This window comes from Rhinatrema bivittatum, chromosome 14 (assembly GCF_901001135.1).
Source record: "Rhinatrema bivittatum chromosome 14, aRhiBiv1.1, whole genome shotgun sequence".
NCBI lineage: Eukaryota > Metazoa > Chordata > Amphibia > Gymnophiona > Rhinatrematidae > Rhinatrema > Rhinatrema bivittatum.
In genome coordinates, this window is record NC_042628.1 from 35,408,929 (window position 1) to 35,420,999 (window position 12,071).

At 48.9% G+C, this 12,071-nt stretch overlaps 1 protein-coding gene across 3 annotated transcripts in view; it reads left to right on the plus strand.

Annotated features, from left to right (window-relative positions):
- Positions 1–12,071, plus strand: part of WDR90 (WD repeat domain 90) — a 206,217-nt gene that overhangs the window by 37,900 nt on the left and 156,246 nt on the right. For all 3 annotated transcript variants that reach the window (XM_029576135.1, XM_029576134.1, XM_029576136.1), the window contains exon 9: positions 3,012–3,266. In XM_029576135.1, coding sequence (XP_029431995.1) covers positions 3,012–3,266 — 255 coding nt within the window. The remainder of the gene's footprint in view (positions 1–3,011; positions 3,267–12,071) is intronic.

Genomic DNA, 12,071 nt, shown 5'->3' on the forward strand with positions numbered 1-12,071 from the left:
GTACCTAAATGTAATCCACTTTGAAGTGCTTAAAAGAAGTGCAAAAAGTGGAATATAAAAAAAAATAAATTATATATATATATATATATAAAAATAATCTTTGTTTTCAGGGGGCTCCAACTTTTAAGTCTCTGTTCACCCAAGGTTTATTGGGTTTGTTAAGGTACACATCTTGGCTTGTGTACAGGTCAATACTGAGGGATTGCAGGTGGCACACTCAGTTATGTAGCAGTGTCTCATAGTTTTGTTCTCTGCCTCCATCTGCTGGTAGGGATGCATAAACCCACTTGTCTGAACTGATCTATGGTACTTCAGGAATGAAAATTAGCAGTGAAAACCAATTTTCCTTTATTAAACATCCACGTGGCGAAGACTGCAATAAAATTTTAGTTCAAAGAGAACAGCAATGGATTTATGAATTAGGAAGTTTAGACATCTGAAATCTTTTTCTTCTGTACAAAAGGGGGGAAAAAAGAATAAAGAATTTCTTATTCTCACTGTTGTCTTTATAATTCTTACTGGGTATTTTTTGGGATGACTCTTCATTATACCCAGTGGGCTCTGTTTTTGTAAACCAGTTTATTGCTTTGCTGGCTTTTTCTAAGGAAGAGTGAGTGCCAGGATGGTCTTAGGTCTTTAAGATACCTGGATGTTTGATGGGTTCTTCTGAGATATCTAGAGGTCACTAATTCTTTCCTTAAGTCGGACCACCTGTTTGTGGTGTTTGGAGTTCTGTACAAAATTGAGGCGACCTCCAAGGCGATACTGGCACTTTGAGTAAGAGAGATGATTTCTTTGGTCTACAAGCTGAGGGGCTGGTGGACCCCGGATCTCATTTGTGCTCAATCTACCAGGGCAGAAGCCGTAGCTGTGGCACCAGTGGATGTTTGCAGGGCGGCTACTTAAGTCTTCTCTGCATTCCTTTTTTTTAAGCAGCATCAGCTGGATATGTTGGCGAAAGAGGTTTTACAGGCTGATGCTCTCAAAGAGGCATATGACAAATTGGCTTAGAAAATGTCTGACTGCACTGTTTTATAAGATGAAACAAGAAAAATAAATTACAAAAATATGGCAAAATATCTCATCTAGGTGCCCTGGTACTGCGGGGGAAGGGGCATTTTTTTCTTATGGGCTGATTGTGTCCAACCATTCAGAATTTTTGGGAAGAGGTGATAGTGTGGATTTATAATGCAGGTAAAATGATGTCCAATGGACCCCTTGGGTATTTTATTGGCGTGCCCAGTACCTAAGATTTTTGCAGTGAGCAATCTCTCGCTTATTTATAGGAACAAGGTATGTGTTGCCTCTTTGAGGCAACTTTCCATGGAGTTTTGGTTTGATGGCATTACAAGGTATGCCATCGGTATGGAAAAAACGATCCAGGTGTAGAAATACCCTGTCTACCTGCCAGGACATTTTGCAAGACAACCCACAACTGGTATAAAGGAAGGGAGTTGCCTTTCATCAGCAGAACTATGGGGCACAGAGAGCAAAAGACTTGTGAAAACTCCAAGACCCAGCGAGTTCAGTTCATTGGCTTATGTTACTTCTGTATAAAAGAAGCTGTTCACAATATTGGGCGCAATTTTCAAAAGCATTTACCTGTGTAAACGGGCTTTTTGAAACTTGCTCCAGGGGCTGTAGGCGTGATAAGTACGCACGGAAGCGAGTTTGCACGCACTTTTGTATGTAGAAAGGGGCGTTCCCTGGGGACGGGGAAACCGTTGGTGGGCATGCTTTTGATTTTGGAAAGCATGTGCATAAATATGTCAGGTCCCATTTATCCCTGGGGGGAGGGGCTGGAGCACGTGGAAGTACATGCAAAAGCAATTTCACGCAACTTTTTTACACTCACTGCAAAGAGGCATTCGGGGGGGGGGGGGGGGCAGGGTTGGGTCAGGTGGGCATGTGATTCGTGCAGAAACTTTCAATTTTCAAAAGTCTGCACATAAATGCACATGCACAAAATTATGCCGCCTTGGGAAGCTAGCCTGAGCCTGTGCATGTACAACGGCACTGGTTTCATGCTCATCTGCAAGTTTTCCAAATGGGTTTGTGCACATAAGCCGTCTTTGAAAATTTGGGCTACAGTCTGTGGATGAAAAGTAGCCGCAGGCTTTAGCCTACACAGGCTGTTTTGAAAATGACCCTCCCTATGGGCTGAGCATCAGTCAGTAACTTCCAGTTAATTGCCCTGCACAGGGCAGTGATACAGGTTCTCATGTAATGTCTGTTCAGAGACCTTAACCTCACCTCTGAGTCTGCTTTATTTGTGCAAAACTTTAAAGGTACACTTTAAATTTAGAGATGTGGCTAGGCTGATGACTTGGCGAAAGTGTTGCAAACTGCCAGGCACAAAATCTACTCTTTAGACCGGCTGGGGCTGCTGCAGAGGCAGAGCACTCAGGGAGTCGCGTTCATTGCATGACAACATCATCTACTGATCCAATGCTGGGTGCAGGCACACTCTGTCTGAGGACTGAAAGGGTTAAAAATAGAGGAAAACCTCAAGCTACTTGTGAGTGTGAGGCTTATGGTGCTGTGTCCAGGTAGGGGCTGGTTCCAACAGAGGTCGAAACCCCAAAGTGCAGGAGGAAACTGCCTGTAAAAGCCTTGAAATGTTATTTTATTAATTACAAATGCATGTTAAACACCACGAGTGTGCATGTTTTCAAGGTTCATGGATGTGTTTCTTGTGTATGGTCTACCAGTAGCATCTTTTGTCTCCAGAAGCACTTTACACAGACTGCTGCATGAACTAAATAAATAAATAAATAAATAGACTTGTCACAGAAATTGTTCTGAAGCCCTTTACAAGACTTTCTCACAAACTCCCTCTGGGATGTCTGTAAAACCATTTGGGGATAGTTTGGGGCTCATCCCACGCTTGTGCTCTTTGCTGTGATGTCTCTGACCAGCACACAGTCGTTAGGTGACTAAAGTTTGTCCGTTGTGATGTCTTCTGGTGTGATGGGGCCCTTTTCACAAATTTTATTTTTAATTTCATGCAGAGACCTCATCGGACTCCATTGCTCGCAAAGAGCATCCCTGAAGTTCGCTTACGGACTTCCCAAACCCCGGAGCAGATGCGGGCTCAGGAGACGGACGAGTTTGACGAAGAAGCTGCCAAAGAGGCACCCAAAGCCGCTCACAAAGCCACGAGTGAGGTGTGGAGAGCAGAAGATGGTGGGATCCATGTGTATGTCCAAAAGGAAAATGGGGTCAGCATCCACAGACACAGCAGCAGCTCCGAAGAGATAAGCCAGGTCTGTGCACGCCCCACTGCACAGACGACGTGGAAAGGTCCATGTTTTAAATGGGTGAAAAGCATTTCATCGCGCTAATCATCTCTCTGATAATTTCTCCCCACCACGATGTGGTTATGAGTCCACTCCGCAACGCTTGGACTTTTAGCCACATTAAGAGGAGGCATTCCCAGGGATGGGTTTGTCAGGAGAGGAAATGTTCACCCGTAGATTGTATTTTCAAATCTTTTTGCGCATACTTCTCCAGAAAATGTGACCATCACAAAATGCAGGTGCAAGCAGCTGCCCATGCTTTGTACGCACAGCAAGTTTCAAAGAAAAAGTAAACGCCTACTTGTGCTTTTTTTTTTTTTTTTTTTTGGAGAATTAGTGCAAAGCCCAAGGGTGAAAAGTATTGTGTGGTCGCTTTCCCACTGTGGACAGTGCAGGAATTGCCCCCTGCAAGAGCAGCGTCGGTGCGTTTTTTTTGTTAAAAATGTTACTGTAAGCCAGCGTGATGACTCAATAGCAGTGCCGCCCATGGAGGACCTGGGTTCGCTTCCTCGGCTCTGTTTCTGTTCCCCCAAGCTGGGCATGGGGATGCTGCGGAAGGTGTGTTCACAGCCCCTGGGTGGCAAGAGGTCCCAGCCATCTCTTCTTGGCGACACCTAGTGGCCAGACTTAAGGGTCCGCATTGCCACAGCTTGAGATATAGCCACAGTCTGTGTCTCCTCACCAAGAATCATCGCTGCAATGAGTGGGCTAGGTTGGGAGTGGTGTTAAAATAAGGAACCTCCCCCCTCCACCCACCCTGTGCAGTTGTGAATGAAGTATGATAGAACTGTAGCCCAAAAAAGGAGGCTGGAAGCACACAGGAAGAGGAGGAAATGATGTCTGTTTTAAATATCTCCCATTTATATTTTTGGGTGATACATGTAGTTGATTCCAGTAGTGCTGTGATAGTAGGCACTTGGCTTCCAATGTCACTGTAGGAACCGTGTTCATACAATAACACCAGAAACCAAGGACCCTCTCAGCACCAAGTTAAAATATGAAAACATTCAGTCTCCAACAGTAAGTAATTAGTGTTCATTTACAGTCAACTTGGAAAAATCTGCAGTACTGGCAATTTTCCACTGGCCTCGGGCAAGAAAACGCTAAATTATATTGCCCACAGCACTGGAGCAGCTTCTTCCACAGATAGGAGGGAAGTGTTCATTTAGGGGCCATTTTTCAAGCTGTCCACTTTGGGGAAGACGTCTGTGGGTACTTTTTGCCTGCAGACGTTGCCCTAAGTTTCAAAGCTAGAGTACACATATCCAGTGCTGCCCAACACACAAGCCCAGGCGCACCTCGCCTAACTGCATGTTACGGAGCAACACACAGACTTTTTAGTCATCTGGAGGGAGAGCAAGCTTCGGACAGCCAGCTTACTCCCGTAAATTGCTATTTGCCCACGCTAATGGCTTTGAATGTTGTCCTCTTGTTATAGCAAATGTCCACCTCAGCTGTCTTCAGAACATGAGCAGAGCAGGAACAGAGATGGGGGGGAAGAAGCGAATAGTGCTGGTTTAAGTACGGGAAATTTTATGTTCCCTGTACGTACCCGGATCAGTCCAGACAGTGGGTTATGTCCCCCTTCCAGCAGATGGAGTCAGAGCAAAACTCGAAGGGCTCCCCTATATAAGCAGGAGCACCCTCTGCGTCCCTTCAGTATTCCTCTGACTCCAGCAGATTGAGAGTGGTTTTCACCTGCGGTTTTCCCTTTTCTCTTTTTATGCTTAGAGCATTAGCTTTCTTTCCTTTACTGGCTCTTGTTCTTGTCTATGGATGGATCAAGTTTAATTTAAAAAAAAAAAAAAAAAAGAAAAGAGTAAAAAGTAAATTCCTCAGACTGTTGGCAGTTAGAGTGCTCAGTGCAGGGGCACTGAGGAAACTTGCAGGCAGGACTGTCTCCATTTCTTTGCCTTGTTCTTGCATGTGGGGTGAGTTCTGTCTTATTTCTTCTCAGGTCTGAGTGTTTTTTGTTATCTCAGGGGTGATAGTTGGTGGTCCATCCACTCCCCCTCCGTCCAACGATACGCTGCCCTGAGAAGCCGTTTGCCTCGGGGCAGCACTAGCAGAGAAGCGACATTCCTCTGTTCAAAAAAAAAAAAAAAAGTTTCTCAATGGAGCTTTTCTAAGAGGGATTTGTAGTTGTTGGCTTCTGGAACGGAGGTTCATTCCCACTCTAATCTCAGTTCGGGGGTGATCTGTTGATCGGGCTGCTGCCTCCCTCCCCCCTTGCCGCAATTCTCGCAATGCGGAGCCTGTGGAGAGCCTGGGTCCCGGCTCTCCAGGGAAGGCCTGTGCTCCAGGTGCCTCCCCAGCAGGGAGGGTCCCTTGAGCCCAGCTACCCGTTCTGCAGCGCGTTCACAGGCTCGCCGGATTTCGGGAGGGCCGACCCCGTTCCCGTCTAGCACAGGAACGGCGGCCATTTTGTTTCCTGAGCCAGCTGTCCCAGTGCAGCCCACTAGCGTTCCTGACATCAGATTCTCGCCGTTGCCACCTCTCCTGACCCCCGTGGACCCTCTGGACCTCACTATAACTTCGGGGAACTCGGAGGGAGGCCCCTCCCGACCCCCCACCCGCGGGTCTAACCCCTTCCCCCCGGAACGTTCTCTACAGATTTTGTTCTCCTGCTCCACAGTGCTTACTTAGCAAGGCTGGGCCAGCAGCAGGAGTCGGTCTCCGGCCCACCCCCTGCAAAACAGAGCAGACTGGAGCTACCCAGTGATAGAGCGGGGGTAGGGGCCACCCCGGGGTCCTCCAGGATCCAGATGGTTTCAGCCCCGACGCCTCAGGCCCCTTTGCTGACTACACTAACGGACCCTGACTTGGATGATCAGACAGTTCATATGCAGGTTGAAGGAGATGACCTTAGAGTCCCGCGTCTTTTTCAAAGTGAAGAACTGGACCCTCTAATTCCTCATGTTCTGAGAGAATTAGATATTGATGCCCCGGTGGCCACTCCAGGGGCTAGCACGACGACTAAGAAGGGGGATCCTGTCCTGGCAGGGCTGTGTCCCCCTGCACAGACTTTTCCTTTCCATGAGATGCTCCTCCAATTGTTGTCCAGGGAGTGGGATACCCCTGATGCCACCCTCAGGGTGGGCAGAGCCATGGACAAGCTCTATCCCCTCCCTGAGCTCCTCAAGGTGACCAAAGTGGACGCGTCGGTAACGGCGGTCACTAAATGCACGGCAATCCCGGTCACGGGTGGCGCTGCTCTCCAGGATCTTCAGGACCGCAAGCTCGATGTCTTATCTCAAGAGGATTTTTGAGATCTCGGCTCTAGGGCTTAGAGCCGCCGTCTGTAATTGTCTTATGCAACGGGCAGGTCTCAGATGGTTTCAGAAACTGTTCAGTGCTCAGGACTTGCCTCCGGAGGAAGCTCAGCAAGTGGAGAGTTTGGAATCTGTCATAGTTTATGGAGCAGATGCGTTGTATGATCTTCTCCACGTCCTTGCCAGATCAATGGTCTCTGCGGTCTCTGCAAGACGGCTCCTCTGGCTTCGCAATTGGTTGGCGGATTCTTCTAAGCAGCAGCTGGGATCTTTGCCTTTCAAGGGGAAGTTGTTGTTCGGAGAGGACCTGGAACAGATCATTAAATCCCTTGGGGAGAATAAAGTGTATAAGTTGCCTGAGGATCAGCCACGGACCTCCAGAATGTTCAGCTCCTCCAGGAGTTGCTTCAGGGGTCAGCGACGTTTTCGCCAGTCCAGACCAGGCTCGCAGAGGCAGCCTTCGGCTTGGTCCCAGTCCTGGTCTCACTCCTTTCGAGGTCGCAGACCAGCCCGAGAACGCCTCCCAGGGGAGTTCCTCCAAGTCCTCCCAATGAAGCAGTCCCGACCCACTCCTCGACGCCCAGGATAGGGGGACGGCTTCGTCTCTTCTACGAGGAGTGGGTCAAGATTACTTCGGATCGCTGGGTCCTAGATATTCTATAGCACGGTTACGCTTTGAATGTTCTCGGCCACTAAGAGACAGGTTCCTCTTCTCCCCGTGCGGTCCAGTGAAGAAGCGCCTCATTGTTCGTCAGACGCTAGACTGGCTCCTAGCTCTGGGAGCCATTCTTCCAGTTCCTCTAGTGGAACAAGGGTCCGGCCACTATTCTATTTACTTCGTGGTACCCAAAAAGGAGGGCTCCTTTCGTCCAATCCTCAATCTCAAGATGGTCATCAGAGCCCTCAGAGTTCCTCGCTTCCGGATGGAAACATTGAGATCCGTCATTGCGGCAGTTCACTGCGGGGAGTTTCTGGCTTCCTTGGACTTGACGGAAGCTTATCTCCACATCCCGATTCTCAAGGAGCATTGACGTTTTCTGCGCTTCAAGATCTTGGGGCAACACTTCCAGTTTCAGGTGCTACCCTTCGGCCTCGCAACTGCGCCCCGCACTTTCACCAAGATCATGGCGGTAGTGGCGGCAGCCCTACGAAGGGAGGGAATTCTTGTTCATCCTTACCTGGATGACTGGCTCATTCAGGCAAAGACCAGGGAACTATGTCAGTGGGCCGTCAACAAGTTATTACACCTCCTCCACTCCTTGGGCTGGATTGTCAATTTTCCCAAGATCACCAGTGTGGGCAAGGTGTTTCTTCGCTTGGATCGAGCATGATCCCTCATCGCTCAGGTACAGAGCTTCAGGCGTCTTCCGCTCCCTTCAGCTTGGGACTATCTCCAAGTTCTGGGCTCCATGGCTCAACTATCTATTTGGTTCCTTGGGCCTTTGCGCATATGCGTCCTCTGCAGAGAGCCTTACTCTCCTGCTGGAAGCCGGTGTCACGAGAGTTCCAGGCCATTCTTCCCCTACCGGATCTTGTCACGGACAGCCTGGATTGGTAGCTCAGTCTGGATTACTTGCTGAAGGGAGTGGATTTGGAGGTCCCTCAGTGGGTGATCCTCACCACGGATGCGAGCCTCTCGGGCTGGGGAACGGTATGCCAAACACAGCGCAGGGACAGTGGACATCGGTTCAAGCGTCATGGCCAATAAATTGGTTTGAAACCAGACCAGTCTGTCTTGCGCTGAAGCAATTCCTCCCACTAGTCCAGCATCGGGCTGTGAGGGTGCTTTCCGACAACACGACCACAGTGGCGTATATCAATCGTCAAGGAGGGACACGGAGCTGGCATGTCTCCCTGGAGGCGGACAAGCTGATGGCCTGGGCAGAGAGTCACCTCTCTCGCCTGGCGGCTGTCTCACATAGCCAGGGTGGACAATGTGCAAGCGGATTTCTTAAGCAGGCAGCACATAGACCCCGGAGAGTGAGAACTCTCCGCGGACGCAGTGGCTCTTCTCTTCTGGCGGTGGGGAACCCCCCACATGGACCTCATGGCCACCCAAAGGAATGCGAAGGCTCCACGCTTCTTCTCCCTGTGTGGATTGCTATACTTTTTGGAAGGAGAAATTCTACATTTTAAATTTGAGGAAAAATCGAGTCCTGCTCTCCTACAGTGATACCTAAATGTCCCTCCCCAGATGAGAATTCCTGAGGCGATTTCGAAATCCCTTAGAGGTGTGCCTTGTTCCGGTAGCTGCAGACTGGCATGGACTTTGTTGCTCAAACAGCTGAAAGGCAGCGGGTGCAGGAAGCTGAGCGCAGCACTGATGGCCAAAGCCCTCTCCCCCTGCAGCCGGAGACCGTCTTTGTACTCAGCCGGTAAGTGCTGAACCCAGGAAAGTTTAAAAAAACAACAAAATTTACCTTGATAGACAATTAGAGATGTTTTGGTAAGACTTCCTCTGGTCTCTTTGTTTGACGTGCCAAACCAATGTCGTTCCTGATCCCGTTGGGGTAAGGGGAAGTTGGCTTCCGAGCGGGTTGAGCGGCCTCCTGGTGGGTTAGGCCCCGCTTTAGCTTTGGTTGGCACACCACATGGTAGGACTCATGATGCCATCTTGTGCACATCTTTGTGCGTGTCATAGTGCTTGCCATAGGAAGTCGGTATGCGCAGTATGTCGGCTCTGCAGACATGCCGCGTGCATAATATCAAGTGTGTACTTACACGCACAATTTAGTAAGTGTAGGATACAGGAAAAGCCAGGCGCATGGGCTGTGTGTGCGCCGCGACTGCCTAGGCGCTCGAAATTTGTGCACATAAACTTTTTAAGTGTGAGCTGATTGAATGCACAGTTTCCACTGCCAATGGCGCCAGCAGCCAGTAAACATAAGCACCTTGCTCTCTGTGCTACTTGTCATATTAGGGCTTCACAGCCTGACCTGGATTCCAAATTGTGTCAGGACCATGAGGAAACCCAAGGGAAGTTGGCTTCCCCGGACTTTGCTAAGCCCAGTTTCTCCCATTCAGATGATGAGTTGGACACAGCTGTAACTGGAAGTAGTCCGGATTTGAGTACCTCTTGCCTGGGTCATCCGTGGGAGAGGGAAACTCAGCTGGACCCACCCCAGTTTCCCCTGGGCTAGGCATGGACTCTGAGGCCTTTTCATGGGTGGTATTTTTCCAGGGGGTACAAACCTTTGTACAGGTGCAGTCTACTACCTTGCTTGCCCCGTCTGGACGGAATACCAGCTGGTAACCCCCCCCCCCCCCCCCCAAAATCCCAATCCTATCGGCAAACCTTGAAGCATGCCTTGCCTGACCAAAGGTATCCCTAATAGGGATCCTGATGGCACAGACAAAGAGGAGGAGCCAAATCCCTTGGAAGAATGGGAAATTGCCCCCGGGTTGGAACCGTATCAAACCATGTTATGGTTCTTTCATAGAGATGAATTGCCGGCCCTGGTTTCCCAGACCCTGAAGATGCTAGGAGTTCCTGGAGTGGACTATATGATGGAACCAAAGAAGAATCCTATTCAGATTTCCCTGCAGAAAGCCTCTTGCTACTTTCCAGTACTGGAAGCCATCCTGGAGTTGATTGACCTGGAATGGGATGCCCCAGAAGCAAGTTTTAAAGGGGGCCGAGCATTAGAAGCTCTGTACCCACTGGACCCAGCAGTGAGAGAGCATTTGTGTTTCCTTAAAGTGAATGCACTGGTCTGTGCCATCTCTAAGTGAGCAACTATCCCAGTGGGAGGAGGAGCAGCCTTAAAGGAAGCGCATGATAGATGGAGTCCATCCTTAAGCAAGCCTTTGACACAGTAATAATGACCTTACAGATTGCTTCTTGTTATTCCCTGATAGCTTGTTCATGCCTACTTTTCTCTCAGGAGGTGGATGACTTGGGAGTGAATTCCAGAGCGGCTATGGAACCCGCCCCATGCCTTTTTAGCAGACTCAGGCTCTGATTTAGTCCATACTTCAGCCAGAGGAATGACCTCAGTGGTAGCGGCCAGAAGACAGCTATGGCCAATAATGGGCAAGACTTTGCGGCGTGTGGAGGTTCACCTGGGAGACATAATTCTGGTGGCTCTGGAGTGGCCTCGGAGGCCTTGGTTTGCAGATCTGATCAATCGAGTGGTAGATGGCCTGTTGAGGCTTGCTTATCTGCTAAAGCTTCTGCATCAAGGTCCCATATTTTCAGATCAGATGGCTCGCTTCTGTCTCACGACTTGACTTTTGAGAGGAAACGCTTAAGGGAGAAAGTTTACTCTGAGGATATTATTTCTACTCTTTTGCAGGCTAGAAAGTCTTCCACTTCCTTGGTGTATGTGAGGGTCTGGAAAGGTTTTGAGGATTGGTGCATGGAGAAAGGGGGTTGACCCTATGTGTGCTTCCGTAGCACATATTCTTACCTTCTTGCAAAGAGGATTGGTGAAGGACTTGTCCTTTAACTCCCTCAGAGTTCAGGTGTCAGTTTTATGTTGTCTTCGAGGCAAGGTGCATGGAGCGACTCTGGCTGCACATCCGGATGTGGTGTGTTTTCTCTGAGGGGCGGAGCATTTGCGTCCTCCATTTCAGAAGTCCTGTTTCTCTTGGAGCCTTAACTTAGTTGTTAAGAGCATGTGTGTGGCTCCGTTCAAGCCTCTTAAAAGGGCTACTATGAAAGATCTCACTTTAAAGGTGGTTTTCTTGGTGTCGATTTGTTCCGCTGGAAGGATCTCGGAACTTCAAGCCTTGACATATAGGGATCCTTTTTTGAGGATTATGGACTCTGTAGTCTCCTTGAAGACTGTTCCTTCCTTTCTGCCTCTGTGGTATCATCATTCCACTTAAGTCAGTCGGTAGAGCTTCTGGCCTTTCCAACTTTGGATGCAACTTCACCTCATGCAAGAAAATTGTGACTCTTGAATGTCCAGCATGTATTGTTGCACTATCTTAAAGTCACTAACAGCTTCCGGTTGTCGGATCACCTTTTTGTGTTATGGAATGGTGCAAAGAAAGGTCATAAGGTGTCAAAAGCCACAATTGCATGGTGGTTGAAGGAAGCCATAAGCTCCGCATACATCTGTCAGGGTCATCCCATCCCAGAGGGGTTAAGGGCTCATTCTACCCGTTCCCAGACAGCCTCCAAGTAGCCACAAGAGATTTGTAGGGTGGCTACTTAGAAGTCTTTGCACATGTTTGCCAGGCATTATCGTTTGGATGTCCAGGCCCCTGAGGCCATGGGTTTTGGTGAGAGTGTACTTCAAGCGGGACTCTCGCAGTTGCAACCCATTTAGTGAAGATTTAGTACATCCCAGGAGTCTGGACTGATCTGGATACGTACCGGGAAAGGAAAATTGGTTCTTACCTGCTAATTTTTGTTCCTGTAGTACCACAGTCCTGCCCAGTTGGGGTGAAAGGGTTTGGAGAGTCTGCTCGATCTGTTATGTTATTTGTTCTGAAGAATGGCACAGGTTTTGTTAGTCCTGCATGTTTTTGATGTGGGCAAGTTTATCTGCTC